The sequence below is a fragment of the Oncorhynchus masou genome, chromosome 8 (assembly GCF_036934945.1).
Source record: "Oncorhynchus masou masou isolate Uvic2021 chromosome 8, UVic_Omas_1.1, whole genome shotgun sequence".
Classification (NCBI taxonomy): domain Eukaryota; kingdom Metazoa; phylum Chordata; class Actinopteri; order Salmoniformes; family Salmonidae; genus Oncorhynchus; species Oncorhynchus masou.
The window spans coordinates 12,583,989-12,605,504 of record NC_088219.1 but is presented as its reverse complement, the minus strand read 5'-3'; the positions used below and the strand labels follow the sequence as shown (position 1 = coordinate 12,605,504).

Below are 21,516 nucleotides of genomic sequence, written 5' to 3'. Positions count from 1 at the left end.
GTTTTTCTTTATTTGGACTATTTTCTCCATTGTAGAATAATAGTGAAGACATCAAAACTATGAAATAATACATATGGAATCATGTAGTAACCAAAAAAGTATGTATATTTTGTGTGTGGATATTTTATATTTGAGGTTCTTCAAAGTAGCCAAAGATGAGTTTCGCACACTCTTGGCATTCTCTATGCCAGATTCACCTGGAATGCTTTTCCAACAGTCTTGAAGGAGTTCCCACATATGCTGAACACTTGTTGGCTGCTTTTCCTTCACTCTGCGGTCCAACTCATCCCAAACCATCTCAATTGGGTTGAGGTCGTGTCACGCCTGCTCCCTCCCCCCCTTCCTGGTGCCCAAAGGCGCCAGACTCTCCAGCATTACACACTACTGCCACCATCGTTACACACACCTGCCTTCCCTTGTCACGCGTATCAGCGTATTATTGGACTCACCTGGACTCAATCTCCTGTTTATTACTTCCCCTATATTTGTCAGTTCCCCATCTCTGTTCCCCACTGCTGCATTAACAATCCTGTCATTGTGTTACCCGTGTGCTAACGCTGTTCCTGTCTTGTTCCTTGTCATTAAATGTTAAACTCCATGTACCTGCTTTTCGACTCCAGTGTCAGTCCTTACAGGTCGGGTGATTGTGGAAGCCAGGTCATCTGATGCAACTCTCCATCACTCTCCTTCTTGGTAAAATAGCACTTACACAACCTGGATTTGTGTTGGGTCTTTGTCTTTTCGATAAATGTTTTGAAATTGTGGAAATTACTTTAAGTACTTTTTCTAAATATTTAATTTAGGTAATATTTTGCAACATCATACTTTTTTAATTGAACTTTTTATATAGATTATTCATATCTGATGTACATATATGGAAATAAATACTTTTGCTTAATAAATAATCTTCCTCAGTTTCTTTTAAAGTTGGAAGTAGAAGTGCCTCTTTCAGGGAGGAATCAGCATGACCTCTATTCAAAGCAGAAAAACACATCCAGGTTTCTCATTTTGCACTATTCCAGTTTACAACCTATTGCTTCAACCTCAGTTGTAGCCAAACTATTAATTTCAAGACAGTGAAACGACTTCCATTGCATCGTTGATTATCTTTTCAGAAATAACTGATTTTGAAACATGTAGATAAGAAAATAGGAATGATACTTTGCACTGTTTTAGCAAGCTGTGGTAAAGTGGCTAACTGATGTGAAAATGAAACGATCTGATGCGCATCAACAGAGCAAGGCAAACCACAGAAGTTAAACTAGGCCCAGAGTGTAAAATGCATTGGGTACTTTAGCAGGTTAGAATTCTATATTTTATATAAAGTGTTTAATGACTGTGCTTTGCAGAGCAGCTAAAAAAGAAACGGTTGAATATGAACAGCGTCCCACAGCCACACCTATTAGTGTTTCTACAGCTCAGTAGCTCTGCCTGGCCTGTGATCAGCCTGCCCTTCATGGAGAGAAGAAGTGTTATTGTGTTGTTGACTGTACGTTTGTTTATCCCATGTGTCACTCCGTGTTGTTTTTGTCACACTGCTTTGCTTTATCTTGGCCAGGTCGCAGTTGTAAATGAGAACTTGTTCTCAACTGGCCTACCTGGTTAAGTAATGGTGAAATAATGTATACATTTTTAAAAGTGAAAACGTGAGTTGAACATGGAGGTGAGTTGACATTGTTTACACTGTGCTTAGTTGTAAGCACAAAATATTTGTTTTACATTTCTCTGTTCAGTGAGTGAAACTTGTAGAATGTTTGAACCCATATGCTGTGGTTTCATGACTAGTTGGCCATTTCCCCATAGCAGGAAACAGAACTGTCTGAGCGTAATGACAACTACACATTCATTTCTTGCCAAACTTTCTAGTTCACAAACATGTCCTCACCCCATACTCTGAGAGTTTTAACATCTACTGGTGGGCTTCCAATGTGGATGATGCTTCTTCATCTCTACATAAGCTACGGTAAGTAGGCTGAATAGTTTTTCTTGATAAGTCAAAAAAATATTTTAAACAATATTTTTTTTGCATATATTTTAAAGTATTGAAATGCTTTATTTTCAGTTGTTGCAGAAGACATCAGAGTAGTTGGACGAGTAGGAAACTCCATATTCCTTCACCCTAAAAGGCACTTACACTCTGAGTTCTCTGACATAAGATGGAAACATGATAATACAGATATGTTAATAGCTAGAAATGGTACGCTTGTTAATTTAATGGATAGGTGTGAGATCTTTCTAAATGGTTCACTGAAGTTTAATGAAGGACTGAAAAGAGACAGTGGAAATTATACTGTTCAACAATACAGTGAAAATGGAGGCCGTTTATCCGAGCGGCACATTGAGCTCAGTATTCTAGGTGAGTTGTTTGAAATTACTACAAATTTTGACATCTGCTATAATCTAAAACATCATTTTTCAATTTGTCAGGGAAATTTTAGCACAACCATACACAGCTATGTTGATTAAAGGGGCAATCTGCAATTCAAACAATAACGGTGTACACCCAGCCATTGTTTTGGTAAACAGCTGAGGGATGGGGCTGTAAAAAATGTATCAACTCTCAAATTCAGACTGAGCTATGGATGCACAATATGAAGATTATTGTTTCAACAGTGTTTTAAACTATACAGTTTGTTTACAATCACATTGTTTATAAACAATGGAGTAAAACAGGCTTAAATGTAGGTTTCTGGTGGGGTACGACAGTTGAACTAAGCTCAGGAGGCATTTATAAGTCATATTCTTCAAGAATCAATGGGTATATCATTAATTTAAGTCCAAAAATTGATGTACCCACTCGCAAATTGCCCCTTTAACGTACGAATTTGAGTTTTTTGGGGGGGGGGCTTTTGTACATTTATTGACCATGAGTGTTAATTTATTTGCTTCATTGTGACTGAAAATAATATTCTCTGTTGTAGCTTGTTGATTGACTTTGCACTGTGTGAGTGTATATTTGTGTGACATGATTGATTTACATTTCAGAACCTGTTTCCAAACCAAAGGTGAGAACCTCCTGTACTTTTGATGGGAGAGTTGTTCTGACCTGCTCTGTTGACAAAGGAGACAGAGTTGTGATGATCTGGACCGAGCAGCCATATGACTGGACAGGGTCCAATCAGACCTTGAGCTCAGGTCCTGTTCTATTCCTGGACAGCCATACGCCTGGAAACCTGACCTGTGTGGCAATGAACAATATAAGTGAGGAAGGCTTCAGCCCAGTTGTCCCAACATGCAGAGGTAAAGTAACTCCTCATGGACTTGCTGCATACTATTGGTCCAGAACCGTTCTCTCTGGACAGTACAGTAGACCTGCACATTACTTGTCCTTTAATTGAGTAGCACAGTATGTATTGAACCAAGCATTGAAGGCACAAATATGAATCAGGGGATAGAGTACTACAGAACACAGTACCTTTTTAAAGATTCATGAATACATTTAGAATTAAACTCTGGCATTTGTTTCGGGAAAAGGTCACAGGTCAGCTGTGGCTGCATTTGGTCTCTTTGCATTTGCACTGACGACACTGGTCGTCGCCATTCTACATTTGAAGAAGAGGCGTCAGAAAAAGAAAAAAGGTCAAAGTCAGACTGAATGTAAGTATCGACTTTATGCGTTTTGTTGCATTTCTATGGAACATTCACATGGTACATTCACATGGTACATTCACATGGTACAATTACATGGTACATTTACATGGAACATTCACATGGTACATTCACATGGTACATTCACATGGAACATTTACATGGTACATTTACATGGAACATTCACGTGGAACATTCACGTGGAACATTCACGTGGAACATTCACGTGGAACATTCACATGGTACATTCGCATGGAACATTCGCATGGAACATTTTGCATGGAACATTCACATGGTACATTTACATGGTACATTCACATGGTACATTCACATGGTACATTCACATGGTACATTCACATGGAACATTCACATGGAACATTCACATGGAACATTCACATGGTACATTTACATGGAAAATTCACATGGTACATTCACATGGTACATTCACATGGTACATTCACATGGTACATTCACATGGTACATTCACATGGAACATTCCATTTTCCAAACTGCACTGTTGTGTGTTTAGATGTGGAAGAGAACAACTACATTGAGATGCGTGGGGATTTATGCAACAAATGGCCACAGGAGGAGACCACAATCCACCTGGACCAAGACACCTCCCGTTACGGTAACTCACAGTAGAGAATGACACACAGTACATTTCTATAACAGTTTGTTAAGTGATAGTTAAGACCTAAAGTTAGGGCAGTCATCTTAAGGTAGTTGGTGAGACAACCACATATCACAGTCATTTCATCATAGTTTGTGTACAGTAACAAGTGTTTTATTTTAACACCGCTTTATGATTATGAATGTATATTGTGTAAGATGTTGAAATTGTCTTTCTGCAGAATTCTGCAGACCTCTTGCACCTGCTTCCAGCCAGAGAAAGAGACGACTATCACTGGAATTGAATGATATCTATGTATGAAGAACAATGTGTTAATGGCATTACATTTCAATAGCATCGATTTGTTTTCCAATGTGATTATAACTGATAATTTTTTACAATTCATTATGGTATATTTCTGCGATAGATGTATTTTTGTTGCATAGTCGTAGAGCCTAGAGAAGCGACATATAGGGCATTATTTCACCTGTATTTTGATATTGTATCATACCCGTACTGACTTTGTTATCAGACTGGACCACTAGGTGGAAGCATTACAGTATGATAAAGAAACAGGTGACGAGAGGTGAGAAGAAACATCACAGGATTACTGTCATTACATCAATAGTTGTTTCAAAACATATGGAAGCTGCTGGGACGACTGTAAATGATTCCATTTCAAACTGTTCTGGTTATTATTGTGTAATGTATGTTTTTCTTCACAATGTCCAGATAAAAGACTCCTGAGTGGCACAGCGGTCTAAGGCACTGTTTCTCAGTGCTAGAGGTGTCACTACAGACCCTGGTTTGATTCCAGGCTGTATCACAACCGGCTGTGATTGGGGGTAGTAGCTATCTCTCCAGTAAATGGGTTGGCGTTAAAACCTACAGGAGGGTAGCTCTCCAGTAACAGGGTTGGAGTTAAAACCTACAGGAGGGTAGCTCTCCAGGAACAGGGTTGGAGTGGAAACCTACAGGAGGGTAGATATCCAGGAACAGGGTTGGAGTTAAAACCTACAGGAGGGTAGCTCTCCAGGAACAGGGTTGGAGTTAAAACCTACAGGAGGGTAGATCTCCAGGAACAGGGTTGGAGTTAAAACCTACAGGAAGGTAGCTCTCCAGGAACAGGGTTGGAGTTAAAACCTACAGGAAGTGTCAGGATTTGGCCAGGGTTGTTCCGGGTTTTGGTCACTAGATGCCCCCATTGTGCTTTTTGACCTCATGTTTTTTCCCTTGTTCCCCATTAGTATTTGCACCTGTGCCTCGTTTCCCCTGATTGTATTTAAACCCTTAGTTTCCCTCAGTTCTGTGCTCTGTGTTTGTATGTTAGTATCCAGCCCTATTGTTCTGTGTATTCTTGTCGTTTCCGGTGGATGCTCTTGTGGAATTCTGTTTTGTTTTTGAGTATCTCTTGAGGCTTTTTTGTGCTATTCCTACCACCTTTTGGATTTGCCATTTTTTGTATTGAAGGACTTCTCCTTTTTTACTTTATTAAATACACCGTCTTAAGTACTGCTGTGTCTGCCTCATCTTCTGGGTTCTGCTGACTATTCGTGGCTCAGTTGGTTAAGTGACTGTTTCTCACTCCGGAGACCCAGGTACGTAACCGGGTCCTGACAGGAAGGTAGATCTCCAGGAACAGGGTTGGAGTTAAAACCTACAGGAAGGTAGCTCTCCAGGAACAGGGTTGGAGTTAAAACCTACAGGAAGGTAGCTCTCCAAGAACAGGGTTGGAGTTAAAACCTACAGGAAGGTAGCTCTCCAGGAACAGGGTTGGAGAGCCCTGGCACTACATCAGTGCAGTTTCATTACAAGTGATGTTACAATGAAGATTACTACATGTTTTTTTTAAATTGTCAAATAGACTACAAATGCATACATATAATTGTTACATTTTTACTGTATGAATTGCAATGTCAGCTTAGTAAATGTTGATTGTTTTTAAACCTAATCTTAGCCAATTTTCATTTATTCATACCATTGCTATTGGTAATCCTGAAGAAAACACTAGCATAATGTCACCTATCTACAGTATATAGTCAATTCCCCAATTTAATTTACATTTTGGCACACAAAGTGTCATTTAGCAGTGTAGCAATGGCTCTAATCACAAAAAGATTTTCATTGCGGATCTTAGTAAATAGGTACAAGGACTTTATTACAAAGTACGTTTTGAGAATACAACTTTCTTATCTTCTCAATGTAGTAAAGTACATATTTAGATATATTTTGAACTAAAATAAATGTTTGGATAGTTAATGATATTTGCAGGTTATTTTTTCATGAAATAACTATGTAAATAATTAGTGGCTTAACTAGTTCACATCAATTGTAATAATGAAAGTAAATTTACTCATTTCAAAACACTTTATCCAAATGTGTTATTCTAAAATTGGAATAAAAAACATTAAGGTATTTCCAATGTATTTCCCTTGATCTTCAATAGACTTGTGTAATAAAGAAGGAAGTATGTCTATCTGCACAGAATTAAATGATGATCTAATAGGGTGCAGGTAATGCTGTAGAAATAGCTAAGGTCTTTGTAAGTTCCAAATCTCAGGAAATATTTAAAGTTGAAAAATAGCTGATAAATATTTTTCTAAATATATGCACCATAAAATAACTACTGAACTGGCTAGTGTTTTGATAAATAAGCAATCAGTACTCCATTTTAATATATCATTTTTGGTATGATGTAAAAACGAACTAATTATATCCAAAGCGATGAATAATGATGTTTATATTTGGATTGTTACCTTTTGGGTTGACTGCTTTGTAACAGACTGTAAAAGCTGATTCCTCTAAGAAGGAAATGGACCTAGAACTCTCCCACTTCCTCTTACTGTCACATGACAACCAATAAACCTCATTGGAAACCCAAGAGATGCCTGCATCTGTCACGTAGCCTTACCGACATGGGTAATTTACCGTCCTGTAGGTTTTAACACATGTAGACATAACGAGTCAGGTTACAAACCATGTAGCTTAGCCTAAGACCACTTGACATAACATTTACATTTACATTTAAGTCATTCAGCAGACGCTCTTATCCAGAGCGACTTACAAATTGGTGAATTCACCTTCTGACATAACAAGTAAAGTTACAGACCATGTAGCTAGGACCCCGAGACATATTAAGTCAGGTTACAGACCATGTAACTGGACCTAAGACCCCTAGACATAACTTGTCAGGTTACAGATTATGTAGCTAGGCCGAAGACCCCTAGACATGAAGAGTCAGGTTACAGATCATGTAGCTAGGCCTAAGACCCTACACATAATGAGTCGGGTTACAGACCATGTAGCTGGACCCCTAGACATAACAAGTCAGTTTACATTCCATCCAAAACTTCACGGCAGAAGCACTACAAGGACCGTTGATACTGGTCCTTGTAGATGAGATGAGCCCTTTCATTTTGTTTTGAGTCTTGAGTTTTGGTATGCTTTTTTGTACATATCTATTTTTCGTCAACATCTGAACAAATGATAACCTGCTTAGACTGGCCAAACAAAAGGTCAAGAAGGAGCTTGCCCTGGACATATGGTAAGGTCCATGTCTCCTGAGTACAGACATTCAACACCTAGTCACACGTGCTTACTTCCCACATTTAAGCACACATCAAATCAGGTTACAGACCATGTAGCGAGGCGTAAGACATAACGAGTAAGGTTACAGTCCACGTGGCTAGACCTAAGACCCCTAGACATAATGTATCAGGTTACAGACCATGTAGCTAGACCTAAGACCCCTAAGACATAATGTATCAGGTTACAGACCATGTAGCTGGACCTAAGACCCCTAAGACATAACATGTCAGGTCACAGACCATGTAGCTGGACCTAAGACCCCTAGACATAATGTATCAGGTTACAGACCATGTAGCTGGACCTAAGACCCCTAGACATAATGTATCAGGTTACAGACCATGTAGCTGGACCTAAGACCCCTAAGACATAACATGTCAGGTCACAGACCATGTAGCTGGACCTAAGACCCCTAGACATAATGTATCAGGTCACAGACCATGTAGCTGGACCTAAGACCCCTAGACATAACGAGTCAGGTTACAGACCATGTAGCTGGACCTAAGACCCCTAAGACATAACATGTCAGGTCACAGACCATGTAGCTGGACCTAAGACCCCTAGACATAATGTATCAGGTCACAGACCATGTAGCTGGACCTAAGACCCCTAGACATAACGAGTCAGGTTACAGACCATGTAGCTGGACCTAAGACCCCTAAGACATAATGTATCAGGTTACAGACCATGTAGCTGGACCTAAGACCCCTAAGACATAACATGTCAGGTCACAGACCATGTAGCTGGACCTAAGACCCCTAGACATAATGTATCAGGTCACAGACCATGTAGCTGGACCTAAGACCCCTAGACATAACGAGTCAGGTTACAGACCATGTAGCTGGACCTAAGACCCCTAAGACATAATGTATCAGGTCACAGGCCATGTAGCTGGACATAAGACCCCTAAGACATAACATGTCAGGTCACAGACCATGTAGCTGGACCTAAGACCCCTAGACATAATGTATCAGGTTACAGACCATGTAGCTGGACCTAAGAACCCTAGACATAATGTATCAGGTTACAGACCATGTAGCTGGACATAAGACCCCTAAGACATAACATGTCAGGTCACAGACCATGTAGCTGGACCTAAGACCCCTAGACATAACGAGTCAGGTTACAGACCATGTAGTTGGACCTAAGACCCCTAGACATAACGAGTCAGGTTACAGACCATGTAGCTGGACCTAAGACCCCTAGACATAATGTATCAGGTTACAGACCATGTAGCTAGGCCTAAGACCCCTAGACATAATGTATCAGGTTACAGATCATGTAGCTGGACCTAAGACCCCTAGACATAACGAGTCAGGTTACAGACCATGTAGCTGGACCTAAGACCCCTAGACATAACGAGTCAGGTTACAGACCATGTAGCTAGGCCTAAGACTCATAGACATAACGAGCGCAGCAAACATAATTGGCTAATTATTGGTTTCATAACATATGTGAGTTAATTGTTAGAGGTTAGCATTGGTAGTGTTCGTCTGGGTGGTTTTTAACGAGTATGGTTCGTAATGTTGGTTGTGCATTTTGTTGAGTGTGTAGCAGGGGTTTGTGTCGAGCTAGCATGCTAGGTGAAGTTTGCAGTAGCGCTAGTGTGAGTTTCAGTTTCCTGGAAAGCAAGCTGGCTCATAGTTTTGGGCAACAGAAAAGTTTGGGGTGGCAGCCAGGAGGTTAGTAAATTGTTGGCAGCTGGTAGTCATTTGCTACTGTAGGGCTGATGTTTGTTTTTTTGCTCGTGGGCAGGACCATTTTGTGTTGACCACTTTGGCTATGGTTTTGGTAGCTTAGTTGGTGCTGTTGCAGAAATAGATTTCCAGGTTTGGAGTCTGGACCCAGCAAATAGTGGACATCCTGAGGGCATTCGGAGACGTTCCTATTAGTTCCCTTAAGGGTTTCAGTGTGACATTATCCCACTGACGTTCTGAGGACGTTCTCAGTACGTTGCGTGATGGTCCCAAGGTAGCGTTCTCTGGGGGACCTTTGTCTATTTCCCTGTACGTTCCCAGGACGTCACTGAGGACCATGTCAAGACCTTTTTAGAATGGTCTCAGGATTTTCATTTTACAAGTCCTAAGGACGTCTCGTGATGGTCCCAAGGGAACGTTCTCTGGGGGACCTTTTTAATAGGTTCTGGTTTCACCCGGTTTCAGGACGTTCCTAGGACATTGTGTCATGGTCCCCTGGTGGTTTTGTCTACATCCCAGTTTATCAGTTTGTCAATGCATTTGAATAAAAAGTTAGCAAAGATAGATAAGCTCTTGCTACCATGTATTTTTATTTTTGACTTGTATTTATCCAGGGAAACAGACATTGAGACCTAGGTCTCATTTGCAAATGTGCCATGGGAACATTACAGATAACACAATTATACACAATTTAGAACACAAAATGTAATTTCAAATATTATATAAACAAATCAAACAAAACAAACACATTTATCAAAATGAAAATCCCTAGCCTTTCTCCTAAACTGACCCAGAGACAAATGAAACGTCACAGGGATGGTTAATGATAGGGACCTGATAGGAAAGGTACCCAACTCTGTGGATACACGTGGAGTCTCCATCATTAACCAGCCCTGTGATCTACTGTTCTAATCCCAGTTTCTATATTTCAACAATGATGTTAAGTAAATTGGTATCTTATTGACTAAGGCTTTATAAAGAAAACAGAATAATGAAGTGACCTACATGTTTTTAGCAAAGTCCAACCAACTTTATGATGAAGGATACTGTCATGCATAGGTGTATTAGGTGGCAGGGAAGTCAGGCGCAGGAGAGTCAAATGGAGTGTAAAATGGAGTCTTTTAATAAAGTCCACTGAGTATGCTCATAACGCTAAGTGTACATAAAAATACACTTACAAATACACAAACAAACATGGGTACAAGGACCCGACGCGCACCTATACAACAATCACACTACACTGACAATAAAACAATCTCTGACAAAGACATGAGGGGAAACAGAGGGTTAAATACACAACAGGTAATGAATGGGATTGAAAACAGGTGTGTGGGAAGACAAGACAAAACCAATGGAAAATGAAAAAAGGATCAATGATGGCTAGAAGACCGGTGACGTCGAATGCCAAGCACCACCCGAACAAGGAGAGGCAACGACTTCGGCAGAAGTCGTGACAGATACAGTGGTGTCAAAACTGTCAGATGTTATAAAACTAAGTGTTCTATGATAAATTGTGTCCAAGGGCTTCAAAACACTGGTAGCTGCATTCATGTATTTAATATCACCAGAGTCTATAACAGGAATAAATGTAGACTGAATGATCTGTTTTCTACAATTTAATGAAAGGCAAGACCTATTCCTATAGAAGAAGCCCAACTTAATTCTTAATTTCTTCACTAACTCGTCAATATGCTTTTTAAAAGACTTTTCGTTAATCCATAAAGAAAATACCTGTCTATTTGTGGAAGAATCACCTTGATTAACTCTTTAGTCATATCTCAGTTTACCTTGTTTATGGCCTTGTTGTTTATGGCCTTGTTGTTTATGGCCTTCTCTACAAATAGCGACATATTTTTAGGGGGCAGTATTTCCACTTTGGATGAATTGCGTGCCCATAGTGAACTGCATAAAAATCTGTCCTAAATGGCTAATATATGCATATTATTATTAATATTGGATAGCAAACACTCTGAAGTTTCTAAAACCGTTTGAATTATGTCTGTGAGTATAACAGAACTCACAGGGCAGGCAATCTTCCAAACAAGTTTTGAAATCCTGAAAGTTGGGGCAACTTTGACGTCATCGCCCCCTCCCTTCCCAACAAGTTATGGATCTGGAAACACTTCCTATGTCTTCCACTAGATGTCCTCATTCAGTAGAAGGTGTAATGGAGCATTTGCTGTGAACTTTGACCTAATGGGAAGGAAAGTAGTTGGTGTCGCAAGAGAATGCCATTTTGCTGTGGCACATTTGTCTTTGAGTGCTACGGCTGTTCCAATCAGCCCCAGATGAAAACGAATGATCCGGTTGGAATGTTATTGGATATATATGATTACAACATCCTGAAGATTGATTCTGCACTTAGTTTGACCAGTTTCTTCGACCTGTAATATGTCTTTTGGAAGTTTTGGAAGTTTTCATGCAAAGTTATCCTGGACCAGAAGTCATTTTTTGGTCATGTGAGCTGAAAGTGATAGCAACTTGGACACTAGAATTGAGCATTATAGAACAAAACGATGTATTGTTGTACTAGGATTCCTTGCACTACATTCTGATGAAAGATCATCAAAGGTAAGGGAATATTTATGTTGTAATTTTGTATTTCTGTTGACTCCAACATGGCGGAGAAATTTTGTTACGTCTGAGCGCCGTCTCAGATTATTGCAATGTTAGGCTTTTTCCGTAACGTAAAAAAGAAATGTGACACAGCGGTTGCATTAAGAACCAGTGTATCTTTAATTATATGTAGAACATGTATCTTTAGTCAAAGTTTATGATGAGTATTTCTGTTATCTGGTGTAGCTTTCTATAATTCCTCCGGATATTTTGGAGGATTTTCTGAACATGGCGTCAATGTAAACCGAGATTTATGGATATAAAATGCATATTATCGAACAAAACATAAATGTACTGTGTAACATGTCATATGACTGTCATCTGATGAAGATTCTCAAGAGGTTAGTGATTGATTTATTTTTAAATCCTGCTTTTGTCATTTTATCTTTTGCTGGAAAAAATGGCTACGTTTTTTCTTTGGTTTGGTGGTGGTCTAACATAAATATATGTTGTGTTTTCACCGTAAAACATTTTAAAAATCTGACACGCTGGGTAGATGAACAAGGTGTTTATCTTTCATTTGAGGTATTGGACTTGTTAATGTGTGGAAGTTAAATATTTCTAAAGAATATCTTTGCATTCCCTGCGCCACCTTTTCAGCTGAACGGTGGGGTGGGGTTCCCTGGGAGGATCCCATCGCCTCAACAGGTTTTAAAATACTTTTCGTCAATCCAGAAAAAAATACCTGTCTATTTGTGGAAGAATCACCTTGCTTAACTCTTTAGTCATATCTCAGTTTACCTTGTTTATGGCCTTGTTGTTTATGGCCTTGTTGTTTATGGCCTTGTCTACACATAGCAACATATTTTTTTTTAATTTTATGAGAAAAGAAGATTCAGTTTTATTTGAAACAGCAAGCCACACAAAATAAAACAGGCCTATTCATATAATGAATATTAAGTTGGAGTGCAGAAATGATTAAATATTAAAGCATTAGACCTTTGACTAAAGACTTTAGTCATACAAAAGTTATTCTTAAATCCAAACTGGTTCTCTAGAAGATGAGTAAGAATGTCTCCCATTGTAACGGGTTTCTTCCATCTCCTCCTCTGACGAAGAGGTGGAACAAGGATCGGACCAAAATGCAGCGTGGTTCGTTAGATACATCTTTAATGTTGAAGAAAACACGAACAATACAAAACAACAGACGTCGAAAACCGAAACAGCCCTGACTGGTGCAACAAAACACAGAGACAGGAACAATCACCCACAAACACACAGTGAAACCCAGGCTACCTAAATATGGTTCCCAATCAGAGACAACGATAATCACCTGACTCTGATTGAGAACCGCCTCAGGCAGCCACAGACCAATCTATACACCCCACACAACCCCAAGACGAAACACACTACAAATAAACCCATGTCACACCCTGGCCTGACCCAATAAATGAAGATAACATAATAAATATAGACCAGGGCGTGACAGACCCCCCTAAGGTGCGGACTCCCGGACGCACAACAAAAACAATAGGGAGGGTCCGGGTGGGCGTCTGTCCATGGTGGCGGCTCCGGCTCGGGACGTGGAACCCACTCAATGGATGTCTTAGTCCCCCCTCCTCGCGTCCTAGGATTGTCCACCCTTGCCGCCGACCATGGCCTAGTAGTCCTCACCCAGAACCCTACTGGACTGAGGGGCAGCTCGGGACAGAGGGGCAGCTCGGGACAGAGGGGCAACTCGGGACAGAGGGGCAGCTCGGGACAGAGGGGCAGCTCGGTACAGAGGGGCAGCTCGGGACAGAGGAAGCCCAGCACTGAGAGGAAGCCCAGCACTGAGAGGAAGCCCAGCACTGAGAGGAAGCCCAGCCAGGGAGTTGAATCCGGCAGATCCTGGCTGGCTGGCAGTTCTGGCAGATCCTGGCTGACTGGCGGATCTGGAAGAGTCTGGTTGACTAGCAGATCTGGAAGAGTCTGGCTGACTGGCAGATCTGGAAGAGTCTGGCTGACTGGCAGATCTGGAAGAGTCTGGCTGACTGGCAGATCTGGAAGAGTCTGGCTGACTGGCAGATCTGGAAGAGTCTGGCTGACTGGCAGATCTGGAAGAGTCTGGTTGACTGGCAGATCTGGAAGAATCTGGCTGACTGGAGGATCCTGGCAGACTGGCAGCTCTGGCTGCTTCATGCTGACTGGCGGCTCTGGCTGCTCCATGCTGACTGGCGGCTCTGGCTGCTCCATGCAGACTAACAGCTCTGGCAGCTCCTTGCAGACTGGCAGCTCCTTGCAGACTGACAGCTCCTTGCAGACTGGCAGATCCTTGCAGACTGGCAGCTCCTTGCAGACTGGCAGATCCATGCAGACTGGCAGCTCCATGCAGACTGGCATCTCTGGCTGCTCCAAGCAGACTGACAGCTCTGGCTGCTCCAAGCAGACTGACAGCTCTGGCTGCTCCATGCAGACTGACAGCTCTGGCTGCTCCATGCAGGCTGACAGCTCTGGCTGCTCCATGCAGTCTGGCAGCTCTGGCTGCTCCATGCAGACTGGCAGCTCTGGCTGCGCTAAACGGGCAGGAGACTCCGGCAACGCTGTAGAGGCGGAAGGCCCCCAACCGGAAGGCCCCCAACCACCAACCAGCAAGGAAGCAGAGGCCCCCAACCAGAGATGGTGGAGTATGGACAGATCAAAATGTTTGTGTACCAAGACGTGGTAGGCTGCCCATAGACTGAAGTAGAGGTCCACCGATTAATCGGAATGGCCAATTAATTAGGGCCGATTTCAAGTTTTCATAACAATCGGAAACCGGTATTTTTGGGCGCCGTTTTGCCGATTTAAAAAATATATATATTATTATTTTTACACCTTTATTTAACTAGGCAAGTCAGTTAAGAACACATTCTTATTTTCAACAACGGCCTAGGAACAGTGGGTTAACATTTATTCAAACAGCACTTTCTTGCTTTTTGCCAGCAGCTCTTCGTTGTGAATCAAACATTGCGCTGTTTGACTTCAAGCCTATCAACTCCCGAGATGAGGCTGGTGTAACCGAAGTGAAATGGCTAGCTAGTTAGCACGCACTAATAGCGTTTCAAAAGTCACTCGCTCTGAGCTTTCTAGTAGTTGATCCCCTTGCTCTGCATGGGTAACGCTGCTTCGATGGTGGCTGTTGTCATTGTGTTGCTGGTTCAAGCCCAGGGAGGAGCGAGGAGAGGGACGGAAGCTATACTGTTACACTGGCAATACTAAAGTGCCTATAAGATCATCCAATAGTCAAAGGTTAATGAAATACAAATGTATAGAGGGAAATAGTCCTATAATTCCTATAATAACTACAACCTAAGACTTCTTACCTGGGAATATTGAAGACTCATGTTAAAAGGAACCACCAGCTTTCATATGTTCTCATGTTCTGAGCAAGGAACTGAAACGTTAGCTTTCTTAGATGGCCCATATTGCACTTTTACTTTCTTCTCCAACACTTTGTTTTTGCATTTATTTAAACCAAATTGAACATGTTTCATTATTTACTTGAGGCTAAATTGATTTTATTGATGTATTATATTAAGTTAAAATAAGTGTTCATTCAGTATTGTTGTAATTGTCATTATTACCTCATTAAATCGGTATCTGCTTTTTTGGTCCTCCAATAATCGGTATCGGCGTTGAAAAATCATAATCGGTCGACCTCTAGACTCAAGGGTAGACATTTTAACCACATGTAGCTTTGTAATGCAGATGTAAGACAAGGGATGAGTGAACATTATGTGGATGTACTGATTGAGTAGATGAGACAGACCATCAAACTTAAAGACTAGTGTCAAATAAACACATCAAGATGACATCATGCATCATGTAAGGAATGCTAGGAAGATGCACTGCATGTAGTTTAGAGTTTGTTAACATGAATTACTGTCTCATTTTGTATTGTATATTGTACAATGGTATAAAAAGTGTTCAGTATTTTGTAACTTTTCCTTAAAACCATAATATCAATGTATCTGTATTTCAATGTTTGAAATTATCCTGACTAGAGTGCTGGCAAGTCAGACCGTAGCTCTCTTGCATCATGTAAGGAATGCTAGGAAGGTGCATTGATAATGTAGATGAGACAGACCATCAAACTTAAAACGTGTTCACGGTACAGGTTCCCCATGGGCACCCCCCCCCCCGCTCACCTCAAAAGGTGGCGCACAGAATGCAAAAATATTCTTAGAAATATTTAACCTCCACACATTAACAAGTCCAATAGCTCAAATGAAAGATAAACACCTTGTTCATTTACCCAACGAGTCATATTTATGTCAAACCACCACAAAGACACAGACGATATACAGCCATTTTGCGAACAAAAGATGCGATCACAAACGCAGGATTAAAAAAAAATAATTCACTAACCTTTTGAAAATCTTCATCAGATATCAGTAATAGGACATGTTACACAGTACATTTATGTTTTTTTCAATAATATGCAATTTATATCCATAAATCTCCGTTTACATTGACGCCATGTTCAGAAAATCCTCAAAAATGTCCTGAGAAATTATAGATTGCTCCGCCAGATAACAGAAATACACATCATAAACTTTGACTAAATATACATGTTCTACATATAGTTAGAAAGATACACTGCTTCTTAATGCAACCGCTTTGTCACATTTATTTTTAACGTTAAAGAAATCGTTCACTATGCAATAATCTGAGGCGGCGCTCAGACGTAAGCAATATTTCTCTGCTATGCTGGAGTCAACAGAAATACAAAATTACAACATAAATATTCCCTTACCTTTGATGGTCTTCGATCATAATGTAGTGGAAGGAGTCATACTTACCCAATACATTGTTTTGTTTCAAGTCGTGTGTCTTTGTATTAGCATATGCTACCACTTTCAGCTGAAATGCATCCAAAATGACTTCTGATCCCAAACAGTTGCGCATCAAAACTTCAAAATGACATATTATATGTTGACTAAACTGGTCAAAGTAAGTGCAGAATCAAGCTTTAGGATGTTATAAACGTACAAAACAATTGGCGATTCAACCGGACAAAAGCTATTCTTCTCAGACAATCTGGAACAGAGGAATGACTGTGTACAATTCGCGCCTGAACGCGCATGTATTTTCTCTCGACACCCACTCTTTTGCCTCCTAAAGGGTCAAAGCTCGCGGGATATGCCCAATTAAACGCTCTACTGAATGAGGACATCTAGTGGAAAACATAGAAAGTGTTTCCAGATCCATAGCTGGTTGGGAAGGGTGGGGCGCGATGACATCAAAGTTGGCCCAACTTTAATTTTTCCAAAACTAGTTTGGGAGATTGGCTGCCCTGTGAGTTCTGCTATACTTACAGACATAATTCAAACGGCTTTAGAAGCTTTAGAGTGTTTTCTATACAATAATTATTATTATATGCATATATTAGCAATTTTGGACAGATTTTGTTTCAGTTTACTATGGGCACGCAATTCATCCAAAGGGGGCAGTATTGTCCCGAGCCTTATTAAAGACTAGTGTTAAATAAACACATCAAGATGACATCATGCATCATGTAAGGAATGCTAGGAAGATGCACTGCATGTAGTTTAGAGTTTGTTAACATGAATTACTGTCTCATTTTGTATTGTATATTGTACAATGGTATAAAAAGTGTTCAGTATTTTGTAACTTTTCCTTAAAACCATAATATCAATGTATCTGTATTTCAATGTTTGAAATTATCCTGACTAGAGTGCTGGCAAGTCAGACCGTAGCTCTCTTGCTAGAGGGAACGCATGTGAACATTTCCTGTAAACTCATACTGCAATATCATACTGTTAATGTAATGCTTTCTTTCTTTTTAGGCATCCATGTTGTTGTACGAGTGTCTATTTGAGTTCAAATACTCATTTATAATTGTTATATAATATATTGTTAATGAGGGGTTTTAAATTAATAAAGGCTTTGTACTTCTTTTACATTGTTTAAAGTATTTAGAGATATCCATGTGTTATTTCTTGCATATATTGTTGCAGTGATAACTCTACAAAATTGTATTGGTAAGAGAATAAAAGATAAGACAGAACTGCATATAGTTGTTGTATGTATAAAAAGAGTTAACTTAAACACTTTACTTTTTAAGTCAGTGGGGGGTAGTTCATATAGTTCATGTTCACTCCACAATGTACTGACTTTTGCGTGATCTGTTATGGAGGTGTAAGGACCACTGGTGAGAAATTAGAGATCACCATCATTGTAAAATATTGGACAGTTTGAATGTGAAACTTCAAAGTGCAGAATATTTAATTGAGTCACTCCTTTTGAATATAAACCAGACATTGTCTCCCTGTGAAAACAGACTCTACTTATTGATCACACAGTGTATATGTACGTTGCAAAAAACGACAACTCATGCCCTTTTTAATGACATCATACAAATAAATACTTCAAGTATTTAAGGAAACATAACTAGGAAGACACTGATGTTGTAGGAATAGTAACATTATGGGCATTCAGGTTAAAACGTGTGTTTATACTGTGAGTCTAATTATTGACCTTTCTGTTGTTGTCTGGAAGCTATAAATGAAAGGTGTGTCAGCCGACCTCCACATGTCTTAAGATTGTGAGCACTGAGCAGAGGTCAAATTAACATCACAAACTGTAGTTCAAACTGTTTTCATATTGTAAAAGAGAGGATTTATGATAAGTATGCGGAGAGCATATAATTTCTGAAATACTTCTAGAGTATTTGTCATCCATTTCATTCTAGAAAAAGTAAACACACCAAGTAACATATGACATAAAGAAGTGTTCTCTCACTGATACGCAAGTAAGATGTCTTGTCAAAAAGCCTGTCATTCATTTATAGTGCATCCATCATCATCATCCACTGCTATCTATACCATTTTCTAATAACTCTGTAGCTCAACTCACTCTTCTTGTGCAGGCAGAAGAGAAATGATCCCCCTGATAATTATAGTTCTGGTGGCCACAGCGGCAGCACAAGGTAAGATATTATATTACAAAGATTATAATGGAATCAATTGTATTAAACATGAGCTTATCCATGGTAGGATCCAAAACAGAAATTTCAGAAAAATATGATAATTGTTAAAAATGTTCTGTAAATACCAATTGACATGTATTCCCTTTAATGGTTAACACATGTTTAAATCAATAGATCAATGCTTTTTTTGTCACCTTTGATACAAATATTTCTTGAAAGCACCTTCAGACATTAATAAATAAAATAATATCTATTCTCCACAGTTAGTGCTACGTTCTGTAATCTCACTGAGGAGAGGGGAAATCATCAATGCTATGGGGCTGTGGGAGAATGTTTGTCCTTACATCTGACTGCAAACAGGGCTGAAGAAAGATTTACATTGAAGAAAGGTGATAATCGTATTCTGAACTTCCAAACTGGAGAAGACTGGAGATCTAAATTGCATCAGGATTAAGTGAATCGCTCCGAGTTCTTTAATAACACAACATTCAGACTGGACAGAGTTACAGAGGAAGACTCTGGAGATTACCAATTGAATATATTTCATTCAGAGGGAACACAGTTGCGGAGAGTCAACATGCAACTTGAGATACAAGGTACAGAAGCGGTTTTTATATAGAGAATCATGTATCCTGTAGTAAGGGAGAACATTTTAACTGCCAGTATTATAGTTACAGTATAAAATGTATAATATGATATTAGCATGAATCAGAGATACCAAGAAGCACCATATGAAAGTTCACCAGTGTTTTGTTAGATCATGCCTTAGCAGTAAGATGTTTGTGTCTGTCAGCCCTGGTGTCAGAGCCAGTGTTGTCTCACCTCTGTCTGCCTCATGGAGAGACCGTGGTCACATGCTCCTCAGAGGGAGATGGTCTTCAGTACAGCTGGACCCTGAATGGCCAGAATCTGACCAGGAGTGTTGCCTATGACCACTACCAGAACAGTGTCATCGTACTGAAGACTGATGTGACAGGAACTCTGACCTGTATGGTTCAGAATAAAGTTAGCAGCAGCAACTCCACTATTCATCTACTGGCCTGTCCAGGTAATGTCAGAACAGTTTCCTTCCCACAATGTAAGAATTCAAATGAACTTGACTTGCCCAATAAGATCATTTTTTTGATTGGTTACTGTTGACACTGTTGATTAATCCTACTCTCAGAATTCTGTTTGTCTCTTCCCAGTTTTCTCCTCCCAGATTCGTTTTGTAATTGTGACAGTAGGTATAGCTCTAGCTGTTGGAACCCTTGTCGTACTTGTTGTGGTGTTTGTTGGCGTAAACCGTCTCTGTGGGAAACTGAGATTTGGACATAATACTTCAGGTAAAATTATGTCATGTTTGTTTCATGGCCAGAATCGACACCTGCTGTTTTATTGGTCTTCTAAACAGTCTTTCCCCAGGTTGCTCTAATGATGAGGGTGATGCTGTTGTATACACTGAAGTATTCAATACAAGAACAAGACAAGTCAACCAGAATGCTACAGAGATGGTGGAGTATGGAGAGATCAAAATGGCTGCCAGTGTTAATGAGGAAGAAAGCCCCAAGAATCAGGGGGACATGGAAATGACAACCAACCAGACATATGACACATCTTTTCTGACAACTTTCGGCAGGACTTAGTAGAAACCAAAAATGTGAGAGAGTATTACTCCCTTGTATATGTTTTTGTTGTCATTTGAGTCTATGAAAATGTGTATTGCTTCAAATCTTGAACTTTTAACCCTTTCAACCATACCTCTTAACCAAATGGAGGGACGTTGGTCTGAAACAACAGATGACTGTTAAATATCTTAATTTTATGATTGTGTGATGTTTACAGTGTTTGGGATCTTTTGCAATATTGTGTGTTTGCCATCCATTCTCCTTCATTTGCTGCTGACTTGGGATTGTACTTTATCTGGCAATGTCAGCGTGTTAAATGCTAAACGTAGGAGAGAAACATTGATGAACATGATAGCTTAACTTCCTTGCAATATCATACTTTTTAAACATGATGTAAATATAATTGAATAAATACATTTGTTTGATAAATAATCCTCCTCAGTTTCTCTTTGAGTAACATCATACACAAACTGCAGGAAAAGTATTCCCACATGCAACAAGTAAACAGCAGATGGTTATGCATTGAAACAGAAAAACACTCACATGATTATGTACTGTAAATATCCCCAGCATTCATGCCTCACCAGAACTCTTCCTTTAGATGAGTTTACTCAGGTTACAGTAAAGTTAGTAGCAGAAGTGCTTCTTTCAGGAAAGAGGAAAAGGGCATCATGACCTCTGTTCAGACCTGATGCATTCTCAAAACCTCTGTATAGCTTACTCATACGATTGAGGCCCAGTTTAATTGCTTAGATACATGTCCGCAAATAGAAACATCTCAGTTGTAACCAAACTAGCAAGATGTGTTTTTCAGTAGTCAGTCCTTGCAGTGCATGTTCTCAGCAAACAGAGCTGTGGTAAATGTGGCTATTGGTAAGTCTGTTCTGAAAACAGTTT

At 39.9% G+C, this 21,516-nt stretch overlaps 1 protein-coding gene across 2 annotated transcripts in view; it reads left to right on the top strand.

The window, feature by feature from the left end:
- The first annotated feature begins 601 nt into the window (after positions 1 to 601).
- The window catches only part of LOC135544108 (T-cell surface antigen CD2-like), a 35,056-nt gene continuing 14,141 nt past the window's right edge, over positions 602 to 21,516 (top strand). Inside the window, exons 1-7 of one of the 2 annotated variants that reach the window (XM_064971492.1) lie at positions 602 to 1,663; positions 1,867 to 1,963; positions 2,063 to 2,356; positions 2,986 to 3,240; positions 3,475 to 3,597; positions 4,118 to 4,219; positions 4,443 to 5,707. In XM_064971492.1, coding sequence (XP_064827564.1) covers positions 1,658 to 1,663; positions 1,867 to 1,963; positions 2,063 to 2,356; positions 2,986 to 3,240; positions 3,475 to 3,597; positions 4,118 to 4,219; positions 4,443 to 4,522 — 957 coding nt within the window. In that variant the 5' untranslated portion in view covers positions 602 to 1,657 and the 3' untranslated portion in view covers positions 4,523 to 5,707. Of the gene's footprint in view, positions 1,664 to 1,866; positions 1,964 to 2,062; positions 2,357 to 2,985; positions 3,241 to 3,474; positions 3,598 to 4,117; positions 4,220 to 4,442; positions 5,708 to 21,516 lie in introns of those variants that run through there. The other variant, XM_064971493.1, reaches the window with a different exon arrangement.